At 38.9% G+C, this 25706-nt stretch overlaps 1 protein-coding gene across 7 annotated transcripts in view; it reads left to right on the forward strand.

The window, feature by feature from the left end:
- The first annotated feature begins 10232 nt into the window (after window positions 1-10232).
- Window positions 10233-25706, forward strand: part of LOC141506865 (SR-related and CTD-associated factor 4) — a 109571-nt gene continuing 94097 nt past the window's right edge. For 3 of the 7 annotated variants that reach the window (XM_074214016.1, XM_074214011.1, XM_074214010.1), the window contains exon 1: window positions 10265-10796. In XM_074214016.1, the coding sequence (XP_074070117.1) occupies window positions 10767-10796 (30 nt within the window). In that variant the 5' untranslated portion in view covers window positions 10265-10766. Of the gene's footprint in view, window positions 10797-19984; window positions 20004-25706 lie in introns of those variants that run through there. The other 4 variants (XM_074214017.1, XM_074214012.1, XM_074214014.1 and 1 more) reach the window with 3 other exon arrangements.

Below are 25706 nucleotides of genomic sequence, written 5' to 3' on the forward strand. Positions count from 1 at the left end.
GGCCTTGGGCAAGCCACTTAACCCCATTTGCCTTGCAAAAACCTAAAAAAAAATGAGAGAGATGCAGGAAAAACATGAAAATGAAGTCAGCAGCTTAGTCAAGGAAATCCAAAAAAAAAAAAAAATGCTGAAGTAAATAGCATGCTAAAAACCACCTTAGGTCAAATGGGTATAACAGTTCAAAAAGTTATTGAGGAAAAGAATGCTTTAAAAAGCAGAATGGGACAGATAGAAAAAGAGATGAGAAAGCTGAGGAAAACAAATCCTTCAGAAAAGAATAGAGCTCAGGGAGATTGATGAATTTATGAGAAATCAGGACTCAATACTTCAAAAACAAAAGAATGAAAAATTAGAAGAAAATGTGAAACATCTCATTGAAAAAGCAACTGATATGGAAAACAGATTTAGAAAAAATAATTAAAAAATTATTGGAATACCTGAAAGTCATGATCAGGAAAAGAGCCTTGACATCATTTTCAAAGAATTACTACAGGAAAATTGCCCTGATATCCTAGAAGCAGAGGGCAAAATAGAAATGGAGAGAATCCATAAATCCCCCCAAGAAAGAGATCCCAAAAAACCAACCCCCAGGAATATTATAGCCAAGTTCCAGAACTCCCAAGTCAAAGAGAAAATATTACAAGCAGCCAGAAGGACACAATTCAAATACTGTGGAGCTGCAATCAGGACCATACAGGACTTAGCAGCAACTACATTAAAAGCTCATAGGGCTTGGAATATAATATCCTGGAAGGCTAAAAAGTTTAGAATGCAACCAAGAATGAACTACCCAGCAAAACTGAACGTCCTCTTCCAGGGAAGACGATGGACTTTCAATGAACCAGGGGAATTTCAAATGTTCCTGTTGGAAAGCCAGAGCTGAACAGAAGGTTTGATCTTCAAATATAGGACTCAGGTGAAGCATAGAGATTGGAGGAAAAGGGGAAAATATGAGGGACTTGATGATGATGAACTGCATATATTCCTGAATAGAAAAATGACACTGATACTACTCATATGAACCTTCTCAATTAACAGAGCAGGTAGAAGGAGCTTTTATAGATGAAGCACAGGAGAAAGCTGAATTCCAAGATAAAATATGGTGTAAAAATGGAGTCAATAGACAAAAGGGAAATGTAATGGGAGAAAGAATAAAGGAGAGGTGGAATAGGCCAAGACATTTCATATAATAAGATTTTTCTTTATTACAATGAGCTATTGCAATGATGTGGAGGGGGAGAAGGCAAGGGGGGAATGAGGGAATCTTTGCTCTCATCAGAGGTGGCTAGGAGAGGAAATAACATATATACTCAATGGGGTACAGACATCTGGAGTAAGAAGGAGAGGGTGGGGACAGGGGGAAAGGGTGGGGATGTGAATGAAGGAGGAGAGGATGGACCATAGGGGGAGAGTGGTCAGATATAATGCATTTTCTTTTTTACTTCTTGCAAGGGGCTGGGATTGGATGGCCTGTCCGGGACCATAGGGCCAGGTGGATGCTGGGCCTAAGGGGTGGTATGGGGGCTGGGGGCCTCTTGGTACCAGGGCCAGGCATCTGTCTGCTGCACCACTCAGCTACCTTACAGCAAAGTCAGTGAAAGGAGAGAGAAAATATAGTACATGGTAGTGGAGAAATACGAAAGAGGGAGTTGTGATTGGCAATGGCAATGGTGGAAAAATATGGAAGTAACTTTTGTGATGGACTTATCATAAAGAATGTGACCCACCTGCGACAGAGCTGGTGGTGTTGGAACACAGACTGAAGCAAATTTTTTATTGTTATTATTATTTTGGGGGGGGGGTGCAGGGCAAATGGGACTGGGTGGCCTGCCTGGGGCCGCATAGCAGGCTGATTGTTGGGTGTCTGAGGCCGGATTTGGACCTGGGTGCTCCTGGCTCAAGGGCCAGTGCTCTGTCTGCCACCCAGCCACCCCTACTATTATTACTATTTTATTTTATGTCTTTTTTTTGGTTTATGCAGGGCAGTGGGGTTGGGGTGGCTTGCATGTCACAGAGCTGGGTGATTGTTGGGTGTACAGGGCTGGATATGGGCTTGGGTGCTTCTGGCTCCAGGGCTGGTGCTCTGTCCACTGCACCACCTGGCCATACCTACAATTATTACTATTATTTTTTTATTTTAATTTTTTCTCTCCCCTTTACTTTATTGCTCAAGTGAGTCTATATTTTTGAGGGGGAAGAGGTATTTTGTTTACTCTTAAGAACATTTTAGTAATGTATAAAAAACATTGTACAAAATGATAATAAATATTGAAAAAAAATTAAATTAATGGTAATAGTCTGGTTTTTGTTCAAACTCCACAATTCTTTTTCTGGATACAGATCTCATTCTCTGTCACAGATACTCCAAAATTATGCCTGACTGTTGGAATAAGCAAGTCCATTAAGGTTGACTGTCACCCCCATGTTGCTCTTAGGGTATACAATGTTCTTCTGGTTCTGCTCATCTCGTTCAGCATCAGTTTATTTAAATCTTTCCAGGTTTCCCTGAATTTGGGATTGGGTCATTTTAAAGCTCTACTTTAATTTTATTTTCCTGTCTTGTTGACAATATCTTATTTCCATTTGCTATTTTATAGACTATCTTTTTTCAAATTCTGTTGTGTTGACATAACTGCATGGTAGTTTCTTAAAATTCTTTATAAATCACTCTTTTCTCCTCAATACTTCTCTCTAGGTTTTTTGGAATACCACTATCTCCTAGTTCACCATCTACCTTTCTTGTACTATGCTAGATCCTCTTCAGATCACATTCTCTAATCATGGGTGGCCCTCTATGAGTTCTGTCTTGAGTCCTCTACTTTTATCCCTTTATATTGCTTGATTTCATCAGTTCCCATGATGATGACTCTCAAATTTACTTGTCTGAAACTGCTTATTTCTAATCAATCTCAAATCTCCTATTACCTATGGCTGTCCCATAGAAACATTAAACTCAACCTGCCTAAATTGAATTCACTCTTGCTCCAACCCTCCCCACTTCCATCTTCTTTTTTTTAAATTTATTTTTATTAAAGATATTGAGTTTTACAATTTCCCCCCAATCTTACTCCCCCCCCACCACAGAAAGCAATCTGTCAGTCTTTAACTGTGTTTCCATGTTGTACATTTATCCAAATTGAGTGTGATGAGAGAGAAATCATATCCTTAAGGAAGAGACAAGAAGTCTAAGAGATAACAAGATCAGACAATAAGATACCTGGTTTTTTTTCCTAAATTACAGGGAATAGTCCTTGAACTTTGTTCAAACTCCATGGTTCTTTATCTGGATACAAATGGCACTCTCCTTTGCAGAAATCCCAAAACTGTTCCCAATTGTTGCACTGATGGAATGAGCCAGTCCTTCAAGTTTGAACATCACTCCCATGTTGCTGTTAGGGTATACAGTGTTTTTCTGGTTCTGCTCATCTCACTCAGTATCAGTTCATGCAAATCCCTCCAGGCTTCCCTGAAATCCAGTCCCTCCTGGTTTCTAATAGAACAATAGTGTTCCATGACATACATATACCACAGTTTGCTAAGCCATTCCCCAATTGAAGGACATTTACTTGATTTCCAATTCTTTACCACCACAAACAGGGCTGCTACAAATATTTTTGTGCAAGTGATATTTTTTACCCTTTTCATCAGGGTATATACCTAGTAGTGGTATTGCTGGGTCAAAGGGTATGCACATTTTTGTTGCCCTTTTGGCGTAGTTCCAAATAGCTCTCCAGAAAGGTTGGATGAGTTCACAGCTCCACCAACAGTGTAATAGTGTCCCAGATTTCCCACAACCCTTCCAATAATGATCATTATCCTTTCTGGTCATATTGACCAGTCTGAGAGGTGTGAGGTGGTACCTCAGAGAAGTTTTAATTTGCATTTCTCTAATAGTTCATGATTTGGAGCAATTTTTCATATGGCTATGGATTACTTTGATCTCCTCATCTGTAAATTGCCTTTGCATATCCTTTGACCATTTGTCAATTGGGGAATGGCTTTTTGTTTTAAAAATATGACTCAGTTCTCTGTATCTTTTAGAAATGAGTCCTTTGTCAGAATCATTAGTTGTAAAGATTGTTTCCCAATTTACTACATTTCTTTTGATCTTGGTTACATTGGTTTTATCTGTGCAAAAACTTTTTAATTTAATGTAATTGAAATCATCTAATTGGATTTTGGTGATGTTCTCCAACTCTTCCTTAGTCATAAACTGCTCCCCTTTCCATAGATCTGACAGGTAAACTAGTCCTTGATCTTCTAATTTGCTTATATTGTTTTTTTATGTCTAAATCCTGTAACCATTTGGATCTTATCTTGTTAAAGGGTATGAGGTGTTGATCTAAGTTTTTTCCATACTAACTTCCAATTATCCCAGCAGTTTTTATCCCAATAGCTGGACTCTTTGGGTCACTTCCATCTTTTCTACGCCAGCAGAGGGCAGCACAACACCTCTTCCTGTGTGTCTCTTAGGCAGACATCTTGGATTCTTTGTATCTTTTACCTGTAATCTGTTGCCAAGGTTTGTCAATTTCACATCCTTCGGTTTCAGATTTCTAACTCAATGTGATGAGTTCAAGCTCAAGGACTTTGTTTTAATATTCTCAATGACTCCTGCTCTCATTCTGAGAATCTATTGGTTAAAAAACAACAATTTCACGGGGCCCTCAGCTCCTGAGGCCTTCAATAGAAAAGAGGTTTATTTAGGATTATAAAGGTCAACTAGATGGGGCAGCAGTCTTGGGATCAGGGAGATTCCAAGACTCATTCCTCAGCAAATCACTTATCCTTGCTTGCTTCAGTTTGCTTATCTTTAAAAGCAGCAGGAGAAATAAATGGCAAAGCACCCCAACTTCTCTGCCAAGAAAACCCCAAAATAGGGTCATGGAAAGTCATATATGACTGAAATGACTGAACAACACTAATAATAAAGGACTATAAGGAACAAAAAAAGTATTTTTATCTGAGTCCTAAGCAAAGGATTTTGGGAAAGCTCTACATGGAAAACTTAATTCCCTCTGCAAAGGTCTGGCAAAACTACTCCTCCAAGCTATGAAGTCCCTGGTTTGTGAGGGGATTCTCAAACCTTGCTACCATTGCCAATTCAATATCCTAAGTACACTTGTAAGTTCAACATCTCTGACTGCTCCAACAAAGAAGGCCCTGTTTAATGTCACCTGTATTGATACAGCTTCTCTTAGGTATTATTCTCATTATGGAGTAGACAGAATCATTTCTTGCTCCTCTACATATTTGACATGACAATAATTTCATGGGGGAATATATGTTCACAAAAGCATGTGTCTGTGTATGTGTGTGTGTACACATACACACACACAGAGCTATGTACACAAAATAAAGTTGATCTTTGAAGGTTATATAGAGGTTCTGAAAAAGTGAGAGGTAAGGAAGGGAAATATTCTAGACACAGGTGACTGGAAGAATGGTGATTTATTGAATAGAAATATAAAAGTATAGAAATATAAAACTAAGGAAAAGAAGAGTGAGATTAAGGGTTTTCATGTTTGAGGTACCTGTGGGAAATTAACTAGATATGCCTAGCAGGTAGCTGGAGACTCAAGCTTGATACTCAAGAGAGAAATGAGTGCTGGGTATATAGATTTAGGATTGATCTGTACAGAGACGACAGCTGAATTGAAGGGAACTGACACAATTACTGAAAGTATAGACTGAGAAGTACAGAGAATCTAGGAAGGAATCCTAAGGTATATACATGCAAAGGAAAAAGGTCATGGATGATGAATCTGCAAATGAGAGTGAGGACTGGTTAGACAATTAGTAAGAGAATGACAAGCTATGCTACAAAAACTCAAGTTCAATAGAGACAAATGTTAAAGAACTGGACTATAAAGATTGAGAAAAGATTACATTTAGTATCAAGAAATAATTTATCACTTTTGGAGCTAACAGTTTCAAACTTGTTGACGAGGATGAAAGCCAGACTGCAGGTGGTTGAAATGAAACAAAAGGTCAGAAAGTAGAAGCAATGAGTGAATATATTTTTAGCTGTAAAATGGAGATCTTATATCTAATAGGGCACTCTACCACTCAATATTCAACATAATGGATCATATAGAGGGCAGGTATTATTATGTTTGCCATTTTACATATGAAGAATCTAGATCTTAGAAATATTTAAGTACTTCTGGTCACAAAGCTAGTAACTGGCAGTCAGAACTAGATCCTAAGTTTTCTGTTTTCAGTCCTGTTCCCTTTTACTACAATGATAATATGTAACAGCATAAATTGGTTACATGGACAATAAGTGTCATCAGAGGAGGGCAATCAGAAGAAGTATCCTTTCTACATCAGGAAACGTTTGGACTACATCTTGAAGAATGCAAAAGATGGATCCTTTTGCAGATTAATACTTTTTAAATGCACATAAGATTATAAGGCAAAACTAATTTTATTGAAGTTATCAAATATTTTATAAATAAGTTAATAGATCCTGGTTTATGAACCCCAATGTAGGCTATGGAAAGATAAAGCAAGAAAAGAATAATATTTTACAAAGGGGCAATTAATGACTAGGATATGAGATGAATAATAGTTAACATTAAGATCTGCAAAACACTTTGCACATCACCTCCTCTGATCTTCACAATAACCTATAACAATAATAATATCATTTTTTCAAAAGGTGGTTACCAAGGTTAAGAGGTTAAGTGACTAGCCTAAGTCATCACTGTAGGACTCAAACTCTTATTAACTTAATTGCAAATTCAGTGCTCTATTCGCTAGTCCATCTAGCAGCCTAGAAGTATTTATCTGGAAGACAAAATCTGGCAAGATCAGGAGATCAAATTAAGATATATAGCGGTAATAGACAGGTGGCTCAGTGGATAGTGACCAGGCAGTGGCATCAGTTTTAATTAGCTGTGTGAGTCTAGGCCAGTCACTTAACTTCAACTTTCTCTAAAAAAAAAAAGAAAGAAAAAAAGAAAAATATACAAATAGTGGGAATAAATTTGGATTGTTAAGAGAAATCAGACTATATATCAAGATGAGGCTACTTTGTTTTAACCAGTGAGAACAATGAGGGAGTTGGATCAGGTAACCTTTAACATTCTTTGCAGTTTTTAAGAAGGAAGAGAATCAATGTTCAGAACTCTTGTTCCAAAATTCAGTGGGATTACATTAGTTTTTTGAAAAATACATTTTTACTGATATTTAAAATTTTTATACTACCTACATTTCTCAGGGAACCCTTTTTCTCTCCCCTTATAAACTTAAGCTTTGATTTTTTTTAAGGTTTTTGCAAGGCAAATGGGGTTAAGTGGCTTGCCCAAGGCCACACAGCTAGGCAATTATTAAGTGTCTGAGACCGGATTTGAACCCAGGTACTCCTGACTCCAGGGGCGGTGCTTTATCCACTACTCCACCTAGCCACCCCCTAGACTTAAGCTTTTAAGAGTACAAGGGAAAAAAAATATAGTAAAATCAACCAGCACACAGAAAACATCTGACATTTTATATGCATTGATCTATGATTATGTTTACTTTTAAAATTACTAAAAAAAAAAAAAGTTGCTGTATTTAGCTCTTATCTTACAGATAATTGAAGATACCCTGGTGGTAGGGGGTGGGGATCACAAGCCAGAAATGAGAATCATATATTTGAGAAAGGGTAGGTTTTTAAAGTTTAGATCTCCTCTCTCCAATGAGTTCATCTTTTGAAAGGCATAAGATCAAATGAATCAATAATGAGTCAAATAAAGAGACAGAAACATTCCATTAAACCCTTAATGCAAATTGTTATGGTCAGGTAACAATCACCTTTAGGACTTTGGAAGAGAACATACAACAGTTAGGATCAATTAATTATAATAAAAATCAACTTATGAAATTCCCAAACCATCTGACAATAAATCTGCATTTTAAAAGGTCCTACAAATTAAGTAAAATAAGGAAGACATTCGACTTAAGCTAACAGATAAGGAAAACTCGCTAATGCTCAAAAGGACCTATGATAATAGGATTGAAGTAATTACTCAACTATCAGTTCACACCTTTAATATTTTTCTTTTACTTTTTAATAGTTTGTGCCATATGAAACTTTTTTCCTTAGAATTATATTTTTTCCTCCTTAGCTTAGGTTGTCTACATTCCTATACTTGAATTGTTCAGTTTTGTCAGACTCTTTGTGACCCTATTTTGGGTCTTCTTGGCAAAGGTACTGGAATGGTTTGCCATTTCCTTTTCCAGTTCATTTTTCTGGTGAGGAAACTTGAGGCATACAGGGTTAAATGATTAGTCCAGAGTCATACAGCTAGCCTTTGTCTTAGCTAGACTGTGCGCAGATTTGAACACAAAAAGATGAATTTTCTTGATTCCATACACTGCATCATCTAGTAGCCCCTATGTAACTTTTTACAGCACTTTGACAGAATGAAATGTTTATATATATATATATATATATATATATATATATATATATATATTCATTTACTTAAGTAGTTTCATTTATATTTATAGTTGTTGGGCTTTTTTTTTCTTTCCTGAAAGCATAGTATGCAATGTTCCTCAACACTAGGCTAAATTTTAGATCCAGAATTTTGTCACAGGAAGGATCTTACCGATGCTCTAAGTCTTTAGACACATCTGGAACCTGAAACCCCCAAAAGATTAATTTACCTAGGATCACACAACAATTTACTGGTAGAATCTAGGTCTCCAACTCCTGTTGTATCTTTTTTTGGGCCACTAACTAAAAAAGAAAAGAAAAAAGAAAAATCATACTAAAGCTCTTGAATCTTCTGCCCAGATATATGATATAGTAGATTATGGTATCCTCTTCAGGAGGCAAAGATGGGAAATCCAAAGTTTTAGTGATCACTAAAAAGGTATTCAATATTATTCAATCAACTTGCCAATTCCCCTGAAGAAACAAGACTTTATACATAATTGGATGATATAAAGAAAATGGAAAAATAAGCTTCAAAAGAAAAGTTTTTATTTACTTCCATTGGTAATTTCTAAATTTTACATTATTATAATAGGCATAAACATTAGTTTGAGTATAGCTGAATTAGGGTGACTTTGTAAAGTTAGTAAATTAATTACCCTGCAGAATACAATGTAATTAAATTTAATAAACGTTTATTAAGGGCCTACTATAGGCAGGGTACTGAGGATAGAAAGCCAAAAGTGAAACTGTTCTTTCCTTCCTAGATATTTGGAAAGGGAATTCAGTGTCCATCTAATGCTAAGAATTATAGCTAACATTTACATAGTACTTGCAACAAGCTTGGGATGTAGGTGATATTATTACCCCCATTTTACAGAGTAGGGAACTGAAGGAGAGGTTAAGTGACTTGCCCAGGACCACGCAAAAGTCAGCTAGAGTCTTGAGGTTGGATTTGAATTCATCTTTTTGACACCAGGTCTAGCAGTCCCCAGTAAAAGTCACCTACAAAAATTCCAATCATTTTCTAAGTGAGAAAACTGAGGCTGCAGAGAGTTGAAGTGACGCCTTCGAGGGGGTCTAATAGCAGATCAGATTGGGCCACACGACAAGCTCTTTTCACATATTTTCATTTGCTTTTCAGAACAGATCTATGAGGTGGATGTTCCTGTCCTCATTTTGCAGAGGAAAGTGAGGCAAAGACCCCAAATGAGAAGCTCAGGGGTGTTGGGAGAGCGCTGGACCTGGAAGTCTCTGGGTGGACACCTTCTGGCCGGGCTCCCCCAGGGCAGGGGCTGTCTTTTGCCCCTTTTTGTCTCCTCGGTGCCTCCCACAGGGCCTAAAACACAATACTCACTTCAATGTTTACTGAACTGAAAAAAAAAAATGGACCCAGGCTCTTCTTGGTGTGCCAAAGCCGCGGGCCGGCTCCTGGAGACCAGCCCTCCCGGGGGGGGGGGGGGAGGCCCGGGCCCGCCGGCCGTTAGCGCCGGGGCGAGAGCCGCCTTCCCCCGGACAGTTAAAGCCTTTCCTCGGCGGCGCGGGGCCCGCGCTGCCACGGGCGGCATCGGGGCCCCGGCGCCCTAAACGCGAAGAGGCCCCCCCGGGAGCCGGGCTTTTGTGCGGCGGCGGGCAAGGGGCGCTCGTCCCTGCCGCCCTTCCCCCTCCCGCGAGGGGCGCAGCCCGGGCCGGCGGGAAGCGCCGCGCGGCGGGCGTCACGTGCCGCCGCCGCCGCCGCCGCTCCCGTCCTCGCCGCCGCCGCCAGCCCGGCTCCGCGCTCCGGCCCCAGAGGAAGTAGGCGGGGACAAGCGGCGGGGAAGGGGCTGGGGGAGGGGAAGAGTGGCGGGAGGAGAGGTCCACGCCGCCGGGAAACAGGAAGCGGCTGGGAGGTCTGAGCCGTCCCAGGGTGCCCCGCGCGGCGTGGACTCGGCCGCTGCCGCCATCCCGCTGGCTGAGAGCGATAGAGAGCGGAGGAGGAGGAGAAGGCCCGTCGCCCGGCCGGCCCGCCCGCCCGCCCGCCGGCTCCCCGACCCCGAGGGCGGCCGCCCGTGCGTGCGTGTGGGGTGTATGTCTGTGTGCGCGGGGGGCCGTGTCAGCGAGACGCCGAGCGCCGCCGAACGGACATGTTGGAGCCCAGCGCCGCCGCCGCCGCCTCCTCCTTTTTTCCTTCCTCCGGACGGGACTGAAGCGTGGATCGGGCCGCCAGCGCCGCCGCCTCCTCGGGCCGTCCCTCGCCGCCGCCCCGGCCCGGCCTCTCCGCCCCGCTCCCCGCCGGCGCCCCCTGCAACGCGAGGTCTATGAACCCGGCGGGGCCCGGAGCAGCCGCCGCAGCGCGAACATGGACGCCGTCAACGCCTTCAACCAGGAGGTGAGCGGGCCCGGGGGCTGGGGGGAGGGGGCCGTGCAGCCCCGCGCTCGGGGCCGGCCCGGCGGGGGCCGGGGCCGGGGCCGCGGCCGCGGAGGGCGGGTGGCGGGGCCGGGCGAGGTCAGGGCTCCCCTCCCCCTCCGCGCCTCCCTCCCCTCCCCCACGCTCCTCCCGGGGCGTCGACCTCTCCCTCCCGCCCTCCCCGGAGCCTGGGCCCCTTCCCCTCCCCCTCCCCTGTGCCTCCTAACTTCTCCTCGCCGCCCGAGTGCGGCGGTTCTGCCTGGCCGTGCCCCGGGCGGAGGGGCACACGTGTGCGTGTGCGTGCCCCGCGCGAGCGTGGCGGGGCCGGGGGGGGGGGAGTGGAAGCCGCCCCTGCCGCGGCGGCCCCTCGGATCCGCTGTGCCGAGCCGAAGCGGGATCGCGGGGGGGGGGGGGCGGGCCAGGCCCGACTCGCGGAAAAAAACCCTCCCTTGGGACATTTCCACTCACCAAGCACCGCTTGACTGTAGTTCGAAGGATGGTTTAAAATGCCGCTGCCGCTTCCAAACGCGGTGACAAATTTAAGACCGTTTTAATGAGGAGAACTGCACGCCTTCACCCCCGGCCTTCCCCGAACTCCTTACAGACAAAACTGCACCGAACTGTGCGCCCCGCCGCCCGCCTGTGTGCCCGGGCAGACTCGAGCTCTGGAATACGGTGACAAAGTAGGGCCGGAGGTGGAGGTGCCCGGGCAAACTTGCCCGGGATGGGCGCCGCTCCAGTAGGTCTCAGCAGCGGCGCCGAGGTGGGTCCGGAGAGAAGCCTCGCAATAATAGGCCAGCTATTTCTGAGCTCAGAAGTGACATGTGTATCAAATGCTTTGCAAACCTTAAAGCCCTGGATACAGTTCAGCTGTTACAATTCCTAGCCAGAGTAGGATTCTTCTTCTGGTTGATAAACTCTTCCCCCTCCCAGAAATTAAGAGAAATTAATTTTTTTAATTTGACTTATTTCGAGTAGTGACTGAACTCGACATAAAGGCACTTAGCACTCTGTGAATTTCATTTATAATTTTCCTTTACATACGATTTTATCCATTTTTGTGCATGAACTCTCAGCAATATGGCAAAAGTTTATAGGCTCTTCAAAAGGTTTCCAAATGCACAAAAATGAAATCAATTCTATTGAAACAGTTAGCAGGATAACGTTTTGAAACAAGTTTGTGGACCCCAGCTTAAGAGTTATATCTTTGACCATCACATTCTCTTTTCTTCAATCAGTAATTTACTCTTGTCTGGTATGTGTAAAGCACTGTTCTAGAGGTGAGAGTACTGTACACAAGAGTAAATAAATAAATACCTCTAGCTTATAAGAAGTTTTTTAACCAATATTTGTGATTGTATGGCAAATTATATAGTAATTTTTTTGCATGCGTAAACTATTTGTTATGAACTTGTCATCATAGAACATGAGTTTTGACACCTTTTTGACATAAAGGTTTTTTCTAGATGTTTACTGACCATCTGTTTATTAATATGTTCTAAATTTTTCCCAGGAACAGAAGTCAAGCTCCCTTTTGGAAATTGGGACATTTGTCCCCCAACTTGTGCCACCGCTCATGTTTTGCAGTATCTTTTTAAGTTCTAAGAGTGACTTTAAAAGTATCTGCTGGTTGGTTGAATACTCTGGGATGCAGTACTTTTGGACTTGGTGATTATAACTTTTCCAGAGTAGCTTGTGTCTACTTGCTTGAATTTCTTTCTCCTAGTAACCATTTTATTCTGTCTTTTCCATTCCAAGGTTTATTCTCTTTTGGCGGAGAAAACAGGAACAGAATGTGAGTTGAGTAGCTTTGTCTTCTTCCGATGTCCAGTATAACCCCAAACTCAAAAACTCTTCTACAGGGTTATCCTTTCTTTGAGCTTCTTTCTTTTTCCCAATGGTTCTTTTAAAGAAAATTTCTTCAACTCTTTCTGAGCTCTACCCTTCCAATTTTCTCATTCCATTGAGTTTTCTTCTGCTGTTTACAGAACAGTTTAGATCACTAGCCTCCTTAAACTAGCTTCATTTATTTCTTCAAACTTAGCCCTTTTACAAACTCAGGAAAAAGTCATCTTCACAAATTGTTCTCATTTTCCAACTTTGATTCTTCTCAGCCCTTTGCAGTCTGTTTTCTAACCTCATCACTCTACCTGAACCTGTGATCTCTAATTACCAAATCCAATATTTTCTTGCCTTGCACTATTTATTGATCTGTCTTCAGCATTTGATACTCTTAACCATTTCTTGCCTTTTGTATTTTCTCTCCTCTTAGGGTTTTTATGATACTTGGCTGCTACCTTCTTTACAATCTTCTTTGCCATGATTATCATCCTTGTCTCAGGTTCTGTGCAGAGCTCTTTTCTCTTCTACGCTTCTGTTGCTTAATTATCTCTCTGCACATGACTCCCAGATATAGATCCAACCCTAGGTTCTTTCCCAAGCTGCTATTTCTTATTTCTAGCTGACTGTTAGACATTTCAAACTAGATATTAATCTTAAGGTTATAACTCATCTTTTTCCTCAAATCTTCCTTTCTTCCAGACTTCCCTGCTACCTAGTTGAAGCTGTTATTCACTGTCTTCCAGGTTCTCAACCTTAATGTGTTCCTTTGACTTCTCACTTTTGTCCCTCATATCTAGTTAGTTGCCAGATCCTTTCATTTCTTCTTTACAACATCCCTCAAATTTGTCCCTTTCTTTTAATTTACACAGCCACTATTCTAGACTCATTACTTCTTACTTGGAAGTTTGGTACTTAGAGATAAAGTGACTGAGCTTAAGTTGCTCTTTCTACTAGTTTTTTTTCTCTACTTGTCCACCCCTTACTTAGCTAGGATCCTGCTATTTCTGTGTTTATAAATGGTGATTAAGAAATTCAAATTCATTTTTTTGAGTTTGTTCCATTTATAAAACCATCTTTTACTTCCCTAATCTGTCTTTTTCTCCTGAGAGCTCTATTTTTGATGGGCAGTGGTGATGAAAATGTCTTATGACCCTAATGTTTTTGTTTCTTGCCCAAACCTTAATAACTTCTAGTAGTGTTTTCTAGATTACTTTGGCATTATCATTTTTGATCAGGTGGTTACACACAAAATATAAAATTACATAATTTGAAAAATCTTTTATTTATTTATTTGGTTTTTTTGTTTGTTTTGTTTTGTTTTTGCAAGGCAATGGGGTTAAGTGGCTTAGCCAAGGCCACACAGCTAGGTAACTATTAAGTGTCTGAGGTCAGATTTGAACTCAGGTACCCCTGACTCCAGGGCCAGTGCTCTATCCACTGTGCCACCTAGCTGTCCCATAATTTGACAAATCTTGAGAAATTTTCCATCAAATCTGGGATTCATGTCTTTGGGAGATAGCAGGCCTTTTTTTTTAAATTGATAACTTGATATAAATAGCTGCCTCATTACCACTTTCTTGTTCAGAGATTAGATTATCTTTGATGGCACTTAGGGATTTCCATCATCATTTTTTTTTAGTGGGCAAGGCTGCTCCTTTTCTTCTCTTGATAGAACTTTATAATCTGTAACTTAATTCTTAGTTCAGTTTGACATCCTTTTTCTTTTCTTTTTTTTTAATAGAATCGAAGATGTGAACTGTGAAGTTAGAGGAAACTAAAGAGTTCCTTTACCTTCCCTTCTAGGAAGGGGACGGGTACTGTAAAGTTAACACCTGCTTGACTGTGGCAGAAAAAATAATCCCATGATCAAGTTGGATTTATATCTGAGATGGCAGTCACCTTGTCAGAATAGAACAAAACGTAAACATGAAGTATTCAAAGGTAGAATCAACAGCATTGGGCAATTAATTGAATAGGGTGAGTGAGGATAGTCACCTGGGAGAATGGTGGTACCCTTGGCTATTAGAGGGAAATTAGAAAGAGGGAGAGAGAGTTTTGAGGGGAAAGATGAATTCAGTATGGGCATTTTGAGGTTATGATGCCCATGAAACATGCAGTTTGAGGTGTCCAGTAGGCAGTAGGAGCCTGGGAGTCAGGAGAAAGAAGCTTGGACTAGAAGAATAAATTGGACGATTGTCTGCTTAGAGATGATAGTTGAATCCATTCAAGGTGATGTGATCACCAAATAAATAGAAGAGAAGGGAGAAGAATCAGATTTAATTGCTATTCCACTTGTTCTGCTCTGGTCACTTCTTGTAGGTCAAATTTGTGGCCTTAGGCTGAAAAAAATGACCCACTGAGTTTCTCATTTCATTTCTCCATCACTGTTCAATCTGACATTCTTCTTAGATCATTTTTAGAACTAGTAGTAGAGGGAACTAAACTCCTTCTTTCTACTCTACCAGCTCAATCTGTTATTAACTGTATAATTAAAAGAAAACCACAAAAGGGAAATTCAGCAGATTCTTTTTTTTTTCCTAAAAAAAAATATAATCTTTAAAATTCCAGCCAGTTCAGAAACAGCATCAATTAGGCAATCCTTCAAAATAAATTGCTATGGAAAATAAAAGATAAAAATTGAATTGTAAATAGGAATACAATGTTTAAGGCTGTGATATTTGTATATAGATCTATTTTTGTGTATTATTTTTATGATAAAATTTAAGCATTGTTTATGTTTGGGGTCAACTTTTTTTTTTTTTTTGTGGGACTAGGTTTCCAGTTTTATGCTGTGGGGAAAAACAACTTTAGTCTCTTTTATCTAAAATTTTTTTTGTTATAAACTTTATCATAAATTCAACTCTTCTATATGTGAAGCACATTTATATAGTTAATTTCAAAATCTTTCTAATTAGTTGGATGATAGATAATATAATGCAACTTCTGCAAGTAGGAGTAAATAGTTCTTGATTGACTGGTTAAGGAAATTGGTGTCCTCACAACTAACTAATTCTCTTTGGTCGAAGATGGTTTTTTAGATCCTTCAAAAATTTACATTGGGTGAAATAGACTTCAGTATTGAATTATATACAATGTAAATGAACAGAAGTTGACTTTCTGTGTAATATAAACCCCCTTAGCAAACAAAATTAGTATTATTACTTTAGTTAGCATTGCAATAATGATGAGTAGAGAGGTGTTGACTATATTTTACTTTAAGGTATGCTTCTGTAGACTAATTTGATTATAACTACCTTAAGATGCAGTTAGTCAGAGCCAACAGTAGTGGATAAAGTGCTGATTAGAGTCATACCTGGATTCAGCTCTGACCTCTGACATAGCTTTATGACCATGTGCAAAGTCACTTAGCTTCTCAAAGCCCTAGGAAGTTTTCTGACGCTGTATATGACAAACTAGTTACAGCTCTGATTTGGTAGAAGTTAAATTGGGAGCATTAATACACTGATGAGATGACCAATTTTGCATCTTTTCTCCTTTCCTTCCAAAAGAAAGAAAAAAGTTGTTAAACTATAAGTTTTCTGAAAATTCTGAGCCATAAAGACTTGTAAGTTTTGAAGGAGATGAAAAAGATTTAGGTGAGATATATGTGTGTGTTGTGTACATATACATTTATAAAAACTTAACCCTTTAAAAATCAATCTAAAAGTAAATTTAAATTTAGAAACCTATATATCTATCTATGTCTTAATTTTCTGTAATACCTTTTGGAAGATTCAAAATCGGGGTGGGGGGGAGGGTTTTGTTCTCTTGAACTTTGCCCCCCCCCCCCTTTTCTTTTCAAAATTTGGTCCTTCCTATCTGGATATGGGTAGACTCAAATCTAAGCAAATGAAAACACACCAAAGTAGTGAAGCTGATTAATAATTTATTTTGTTCCCTTGTTTAAATTCTTTTAAAACCTAGGCTATTCAGGAGGTATAGCCTATAAATGAAAGGTCCAAACTCATGAATGGTTACATAACTTAGGAGGTTGAATATCTTGGCGCAGTTTGATGGCACACTGGTTAGAACTCCAGACCTAGAATTGGGAAGACCAAAGTTGACATCGGGCTCATGCACTTTTTCTAGCTTGGGCAATCCTGTTTGCTTCAGTTTCCTCCTCTGTAAAATGAACTGGAGAAGGAAATGGCAAAGCCCTCCATTATCTTAGCCAAGAAAAACCCCAAAAGGGATAATGAAGGGTTGGACATGACTGAACAACACTAAGATGTTAGTTTGTAATAATATTAGGGCATTCCCCTAATTGATACACGATCAAAGGATAGAAATAGGCAACTTTTTAAAATTAATTTTTTTAACTAAAGTGTACTTTCCCTCCTATCACCCAATTCTCTATTTAAAAAAAAAGAAAAACTATTGTAACATGACATTTAATCAGACAAAAGAAATGCCTACATCAGCCATATTCAAAAAACTCTTAATCTGTACCTCAAGTCCATCATTCTATGTCAGGAGGCAGGTAGTATGCTTCAACCTTGATTGGTCATTCTGTTGATCACAATTCTTAAATCTTTTAAAAGTTTTTGTATTTGCGGTGGCTAGGTGGCGCAGTTGATAGAGCACTGACCCTGTAGTCTGGAGTACCTGAGTTCAAATCCAGCCTCAGACACTTAATAATTACCTAGCTGTGTGGCCTTGGGCAAGCCACTTACCCCATTTGCCTTGCAAAAACCTTTAAAAAAAAAGTAAAAAAAGTTTTTGTATTTACATTGTTGTCACTATGCAAATTCTCTACTCATTTGACTCTTATCATTTCTTACAACTATATAGTTGTAGTGTTGTGTGGTTTTCTGAAACTATTCCATTTGTTACTGCTTACAGCACAATAGTATTTCATCATATTTGTTCATCACAACTTTGTTCAGGTATTCTCCAGATGACAGGTAATCCTTTAGTTAGCCAGAAAAGAACCCTTATAAATATTTTTGTACATAATTTGTCCTTTTTTTCTTTGATTTCTTTAAAATATAGACCTAGTTGTGGTATCATTGGATTAAAGAATTTAATAGCTTTTTGGGCATAGTTCCAAACTACTTTACAGAATGGAATGGAACAACAGTTCAGATATCCACCAACAATGCAATGTTCCCACCACCATCCAACATTTATCATTTTTCTTTTCATTTTTGTGATTTGATGCTTGGGAGGTAGAACTGGAATTTTATTTTTCAAATTATTAGGGATTTAGAGCATTTTTCATATAAAGTCCTTCAAACTTGAAAAAAACCTGTCAGATGAGTGTATAAGTAGAGTAAAGGATACTTTTACTATTTCACAATGAAAAGATAGAGACGGTTTCAAAGAATTCAAGGCTTGTAGTGGATGCAGAATGAAGTGAGTAGAACCAGAACAATTTGTACAATAATATTGTACATGGAAGCAACTTTAAAAGATTTAAGAGTTTAGGACTAGTATGCATTGCCTTAACAGGTTTTAGGAACAACTGCTCCCTGGTATACCTTTGTGAAGTTGGACTGTAGGTCAGTTATCCTAGGTGGTAAGTAACAACTACACCAACTTCTTACTTCTTATGTCTTACTACATTAAGGTTGCTTACTTGACTAATTTTAAAATGTTCAGTTGTACCTGACTTCTTGTGACCCCATTTGGGATTTTCTTTTCTTTTAAATTTTTTCTCAATTATTTATGTAAAGACAATTTTTAGCATTCATTTTTAACAAAATTGCAAGTTCCACATTTTTCTTTTTTCTGTTCATTATGTGCAACATGTAAAACATTTCCATATTAGTCACAGTTGTGAAAGAAGAAAAGGATCAAAAGGGGGGAAATAACCCACCAAAAACAAAGTGAAAATAGTATGATTTTTACCTGCATTTGGAGTGGTTTTCCTTTTCCTTTTCCCGTTCATTATACACTTAAGAAAAGTGAGGCAAACAGTTTGTGAATATTGCAGAATCACACAGCTGGTAAGTGTCTGAGATCATATGCTATTCACATTCATTCATTCCTTTATCAAAATTTGTTCAGTTATTCCCCAATTATTCCCCACTCCACCTATGATTCCAATATTTTGCCACCACAAAAAAGGACTATTATAAATATTTTTGTATATTGAATCTTTTTCCTCTTGGGGGGAAAAAAATCTCCACAACAGTGCACTAATGTGCCTGTTTTCCCACCAATTTTTGTGGGGTTTTTTTTTTTGTCAACTTTCCAATATAATGATTATGAGATAGTTATTTTAATTTGCATTTCTTTAAATAATGATTTAGATTTTTTTTTCTAAACATGACTATTACTAGCTTGTATTCTTTCCCAAGAAACCTGTTCATAGGTTTTGGTCTGGAGAGTGGTTCTTATTCTTTTACATTTGAATTAGCTCCTCAGATATCTTGGACATGACAGTACTTATTAGAGAAATTTGTTGAAAAGATTCTAACCCCCACCCCCTCCAGTTATATATTTCCCTTCTAATTTTATCTGCATTGGTTTGGTTTGTGAAAACATTTTTGCATTTTTTTTTTCTATAATCAGAGTTGTCCATTTTATCTAATCTCTATATCTCTTGCTTGGTCATGAACTCTCACATATCCATAGTTTTAAAAGGTTCTTCTTGGCTCCTCTAATTTGTTTTTATCACCCTTTATGTTTTAAGTTTCATTTGTTTTGAAACTTATCTTGGTTTATAATGTTCTGTATCTAGTTTTTTCAGACTTTCCACTTTTTTCCATATTTTAATGACTGAAATTGAGAATTTTTTTTTGCAAGGCAGTGGGGTTAAGTGACTTGACCAAGGTCACAGAGCTAGGTAATTATTAAGTATCCAAGTTTGGATTTGAACTCAGGTCCTTCTGCCTCCAGGGCCCGTGTTTTTATCCACAGCGCCACCTAGCTGCCCCTAAATTCAGAATTCTTACACAATATCTGTGGTCTTTTGGGTTTATCAAACATGAAACAACTGTACTTGTTTGCTTCTATTGTGTATTTGTACCATTTTTTGATGGTTAATATTTTATAGTATAGTTTAAGATACTTGACTCTCTTCCTACCTTTCTACCTTATGTTGCTGCAGATAAATTTTCTTAATTTTTCCTAGCTCTGTAAAGAATCCTTTGGTAGTTTTATGGAAGTGAATAAGTAAATTAATTTTTTAGTCTTGTTATTTTTACTATATTGGCTTGACCTATCCTTGGAAATTAATATAATTCTAATTATTTAGAGCTATCTTTATTTTTGAAAATAATATTTTGTGCCTGGGTATTAGTCTTGGCCCAGGTATTTTATACATTCTATCATTACTTTAAATGGAATTTCTCTTTTTTTTTAGGTTTAGTTAGTAATATACCAAAATGCTGATTGATTCATGTAAGTTTCTTTTATATCTTCATTTTTGATGAAACTAAGTTTTTTTAGCTAAGTTTTAGTTGATTTCCTAGAGTTTTATAAGTAAAGCTTGATAACATCTGCAATAAGTGATAATTTTGTTTCCTCTTTGTCGATCTTATTTATTTCAATTTCAAAGAGCCCTATGTCATTTGATCAGTTATTGAAGTTGTTACAAAACCAATATTTAATTAACTATTTAGCTACAGTTCAAACAGATATGAATCCACTTATCTTTACCATCATTTGCATCATCTCTTTCCATCTTAATTAGCTACATGGACATTATGAGACTTGCTCAAAGTTGTAGAAATTTGTTAGGTAATCTTATTTTTCTCTTATGAAGGGATATCGATCAACAAAATGGAATGGGTAACTGCAAAATTAAAAAAAAATTCATTAATTGAAATAGCTCAAATAAACATTAAATTCTAAATTCCGAGTTGCCTTTCTGAGCTTTGCTATATTTCTTAAAAGATTTTTAAAATAATATTAATGTTTTTATAGAATTCATCTGGGGGGGGCGGCTAGGTGGCGTAGTGGATAAAGCACCGGCCCTGGAGTCAGGAGTACCTGGGTTCAAATCCAGTCTCAGACACTTAATAATTACCTAGCTGTGTGGCCTTGGGCAGGCCACTTAACCCCCATTTGCCTTGCAAAAACCTTAAAAAAAAAAGAATTCATCTGGGATAACTTGCAAGCTTTTTCCTAGTTTATTGTTAAATTTCTAATTTTAACCTGCAATCATGTTGATTATTTGCAAAAACTTTTAAATTTTGTGTCATCAAAATGGAATTCATAGTTCTGAAAGGTAAAAATTCTTTGCTCTTCTTATTTATATTATTTATATTAACTTATTTATTTATATTTAAGTCATGAATCTATTTGATCCTTTCCCTTCTGATTCTAGATGCGTTAATGTTGACTATGCAGAAACTTTTCACTTTCAGCACTTGATTATTTTTTAACACAAATGTACTACACCTTTACTTTTACTTTGATTCTACAGTAGATCTCATTTTATCCCTGGATATACTTGTACTGGTGGAGATCACAACTCTTTCATGCTTTCTCAATTCTCTGTGCTTAATATCCGTGATAAAGACTTTGTAGAAGTGCCAAAGACAAAATTCTATTGGTGTATATTGGCGGAAGGGGGAAGGTTAAGAGACATTCTTGTTAACATGTTATGAGAACCGTTGAATCATTAAATTTATCCAGTGATTATCTTTCATAGCATTAAAAACTGGTTCTCTTCTGCCATTCCTTATTTGCTTGAAAAAAATCTTTTAAATGCTTTTTGGAGTCTTGGAAAGTAGTTTATCTAATAGGCAATCATTTTGTTCTTTTTTAGCTTAAGAAATTCTAGTGAGTAAGGGAAGGAATTTGTTTTCTTGCTTTATGAGTTTCCCATATTGAGAGGATATGTGCAGAAAGGGATGAACTGAACTTCTACCAGGTTTCTAGTACCAAGCCCAGAGCATACATGTCTAGTGATTCAGTCTCAACAAAATTGCAGGTTATCGTTGGTAATAAGCTACAATATATTTGTAGCAACCAGACATTCTTTTTTAAAAAAAATTTTATTTAAGGCTGTGGAGTTTGAGTGACTTGCCCAAGAGTCACACAGCTAGGCAGTTATTAAGTGTCTGAGGCTGGATTTGAACCCAGGTCCTCCTGACTCCAGGGCTGATGTTCTATACACTGTGCCACCTAGCTACACTACATTCTTCAGGAAATTTTGATTCTAGGTCCTGGGTATTACATGGTTTGCAGGAATAAGATATCTCAGAGAATATTGGTGTTGATAAGATGGGGAATTTTGTATCCAGGATTGGGATAGGTTCCTTTAAAGTGCTGAACAACTTACCAAAGGAAACCCATCCTATTCTTTTCCTCTTATTCAATTTTGACTCTGGCTCATTGCCTAGGTGAAGAGGAGTGACAGACTTTCTTTTTAGAGAAAAATTTCCAAAATCATGCTGAGTTCTTTGGTGTCTTATGGGAAGGAACAATACAATAAAAATAGCTAGCATTTATGTAATACTTTAAGGTTTCTACCCCTTATCTCATTTGCTTCTCACAAAAACTCTGTGAGGTGTGGTACTATTGTTTGTACTTCAGAAATGAGAAAATCAAGACCAGAGAAGTTGTGACTTATTCTGGATCACAGTAAGTGTCAAGAAGCAGGATTCCTTCCAAGTTCAGCAATTTGTCCACCACAACAGTGCTCTGTTCTGCATAAAGAAGCAGCAAGAACCACAACTTGGTAGTAGTCCCCGTAAAGTCTGTCTTCCTTTTTACCCCTATGTTTCTTGAGTTCAATTTATTCCATTATGGAAAAATAAGGTGTGTAATCTTGAAATTTTAGAGTTGGGAAGGGACCTTAAATTTACATTTAGTTAGCTTTTTCCTTTTTTAGATGGTGAGATTGGATTTTTCAGTTAGGATTTATGGAATCTTTACAACTAGTTAGGGATAATGTTTCAGAGATAAGTAGTGTCTTATTGATGACTTTTTTCTTTTTTTCTTTTTTTTAGGTTTTTGCAAGGCAAATGGGGTTAAAGTGGCTTGCCCAAGGCCACACAGCTAGGTAATTATTAAGTGTCTGAGACCGGATTTGAACTCAGGTACTCCTGACTATTGATGACTTTTTGAGGGAAGAAATTTTTGGCAGAAAACTTCATAGGGGGCGGCTAGGTGGCATAATGGATAAAGCACCGGCCTTGGAGTCAGGAGTGGGTTCAAATCCGGTCTCAGACACTTAATAATTACCTAGCTGTGTGGCCTTGGGCAAGCCACTTAACCCCATTTGCCTTGCAAAAAAGAAAAAAGAAAACTTCAATGAAGTTTTGTTTTGTTTTTTGGCAGGGCTCTATCCACTGTGCTACCTAGCTGCCTCTACATAGAAGTTATTTTTTTAAGGGACAGGGTCCAATAGAATTTAGGAAAAGAGATGTGCATTTTCCCCAAATTAATCCTAATTACGCTTATTTGTTCAATAAAATTTATGTTCTCAAAGGACAAATGGTCATTTGTTCTCTTTCTGTTTTAGCTTATGAGCCTCTAGGGCATAGGCTTTTTTCTCTAGGCTGTCTTAGTTGGTGTATGCTGAGTTTGGAGAACACTTGATTTTTTTTTTTTAACCTGTATTTAAATATCAGATTCATTGAAACTACAATTCTAATCCCTTGCAGATTTTGAATAAACATTCTTTGTTCAGTATTCCAAACTTCTTCCCCCCCCAAAAAAAGTGAATGAATTTTCACATAAACTGTGATCATTTATGATTAAGGTATACAGACTGATGTTTGTTATTTTCAATAATCTGAATACTGTATGTTAGGAAATTTAAAAAGTTTTTTGTCTTTCTTGAATATAGTAGCTTTTCAACAAATGTTTGTTGAATGTATGAGTAAATGAAATGTTACTTATTTCAATTTGTTTGTCTAGTTACATAATAGCTGTAGTGAATTGTAAAGGCAATTTCTACTCATGGTGAGAAGATTACTGTAGCAGGGTGAAAATAATATTTTGTGATACCAAAGAAAGGGTAAATTTTTGAAAATGATGTGAAAGCTTACTATTCCGTAAATATAGCCCCTAATACAAGGAACATAATTTAGGATGATCAAATTAAGTGGGTCTAATCTAAACTTTGTCTCTGGTTTGACATGGCTATAGATATTTCTCTCTTTATGGATCAGTTCCTGATCCTCATTTCTCATTTCTTGGGAAATAGATCCTTGGCATACCAAGGTGGTATTGTGGATGCTTTGTCCAGTTGAAACTTTTTTTTTTAAGTTTTGGCAAGGCAATGGGGTTAAGTGGTTTGCCCAAGGCCACACAGCTAATTATTAAGTGTCTGAGACCAGATTTGAACCCAGGTACTCCTGACTCCAGGGCCGGTGCTTTATCCATTGTGCCACCTAGCTGCCCCTGAACTCAGGTACTCTTGACTCCAGGGCTGGTGCTCTTATCCACTGCACCACCTAGCCACCCTGAATTGAAACTTTTTAAAGGTGCTTTTTTTTTTCAAATTAAAGCAAGTGCAGAAAACTATGGAGTACTTGCCAGCTGAGAGACACTGTGTTTTGAGAGCAGGTTGGCTGGCTTGTAGGATATATTTTGGGGGGGGAGGCATATTTACTATTGAAGAATATTTTACTGAATCACAGAAGAATTGTGCAATGTACACTGGCAGAAGAAGTATTAAATAATGAGCTTTGAAATATTGAAGTAAGAATGGAATACACTTTTGTGGGAACCTAAGCATCATTTATAACATTGTTTCCATTAAGGTAGTGCATTCAGAGTTATAAGCAAATGATTTAAAGTCTTTCCAAACAGTATACTTGAAAGCTGGAGAGATTCATATGTATCAAAAACAACATCATTTTGGGGGGGGGGCGGAGCCAAGATGGTGACAAGAAGGGATTGAGGTGCTCTCTGATAAAACTTGAAACTAAGGACTCTAACTAAACTTTCCAGAGACAGAACCCACAAAGGGACCTGGTGAGGCAGTTTTCCTACTCAAAGTTAACCTGGAAAAGAGCAGAAAGGCTGTGCTCCCTGGGGTCAGAGGGGCTGCCCGCCAGAGGGATGGCCCACCAGAGCAAAAGAACTTCAGCCTCCCGGAGGCAGCCCCAGGGTGCTGGGAGCCACGGCTCACAGCAGCAGGGGAGTCTCCTGAGCTGCACCCCGGGAGAGTACCGAGCACAAAGTGGGGGAACAGCGGGGGGACCTCTGCCAGAACCGGTAAGCAGGAGCCTCCAGGGCATGAGCCCATTGAGCTGAGGGAGGGGAGTGAAGAGAGACTGCCCAGCTCTGTCCTCTGCCTCTGGAACAGGACTCTGAGGCTCTGACCACATTCAGATCCTGATAGCAGTCTAGGCCCCCCATAGAACATCAGGGCCTCCCCCCCCCCCAACTCAGCCCCGTGGCAGAGGGGCGCTTATGGTCATTCACAGACCAGGAGGGAGGACAGAGCCTCACACACTGAGACCCTTGTGGGAGTGTCCCAAAAGCTCAGGAAGCACCCCAAAACAAGGCCCAGGCTGGGAAAATGAGCAGAGAAATAAGAGGAGCACCATTGAGAAATATTTTGCAAATGAGCCCAAGAAGGACCAAAATACTCAGTCTGAAGATGAGGAAGCACAAGCTCCTGCATCTAAAGACTCCCAAGAAAAACAGAAATTGGGCTCAGGCTATGACAGAGCTCAAAAAAGACTTTGAAACTCAAATGAGGGAGTTAGAAGAAAAACTGGGAAAAGAAATGAGAGAGATGCAGGAAAAACATGAAAATGAAGTCAGCAGCTTAGTCAAGGAAATCCAAAAAAATGCTGAGGAAAATAGCATGCTAACAATCAGCTTAGGTCAAATGGATAAAACAGTTCAAAAAGTTACTGAGGAGAAGAATGCTTTAAAAAGCAAAATTGGCCAGATGGAAAAAGAGATAAGAAAACTCTGAGGAGAATAAATCCTTCAGACAAAGAATAGAATTCAGGGAGATTGATGAATTTATCAGAAATCAGGAATCAATACTTCAAAAAAATGAAAACTTAGAAGAAAATGTGAAATATCTCATTGAAAAAAACAACTGATATGGAAAACAGACTTAGGAAAGATAATTTGAAAATTATTGGAATACCTGAAAGTCATGATCAGGAAAAGAGTCTTGACATC

This window comes from Macrotis lagotis, chromosome 1 (assembly GCF_037893015.1).
Source record: "Macrotis lagotis isolate mMagLag1 chromosome 1, bilby.v1.9.chrom.fasta, whole genome shotgun sequence".
Lineage (NCBI taxonomy): Eukaryota > Metazoa > Chordata > Mammalia > Peramelemorphia > Peramelidae > Macrotis > Macrotis lagotis.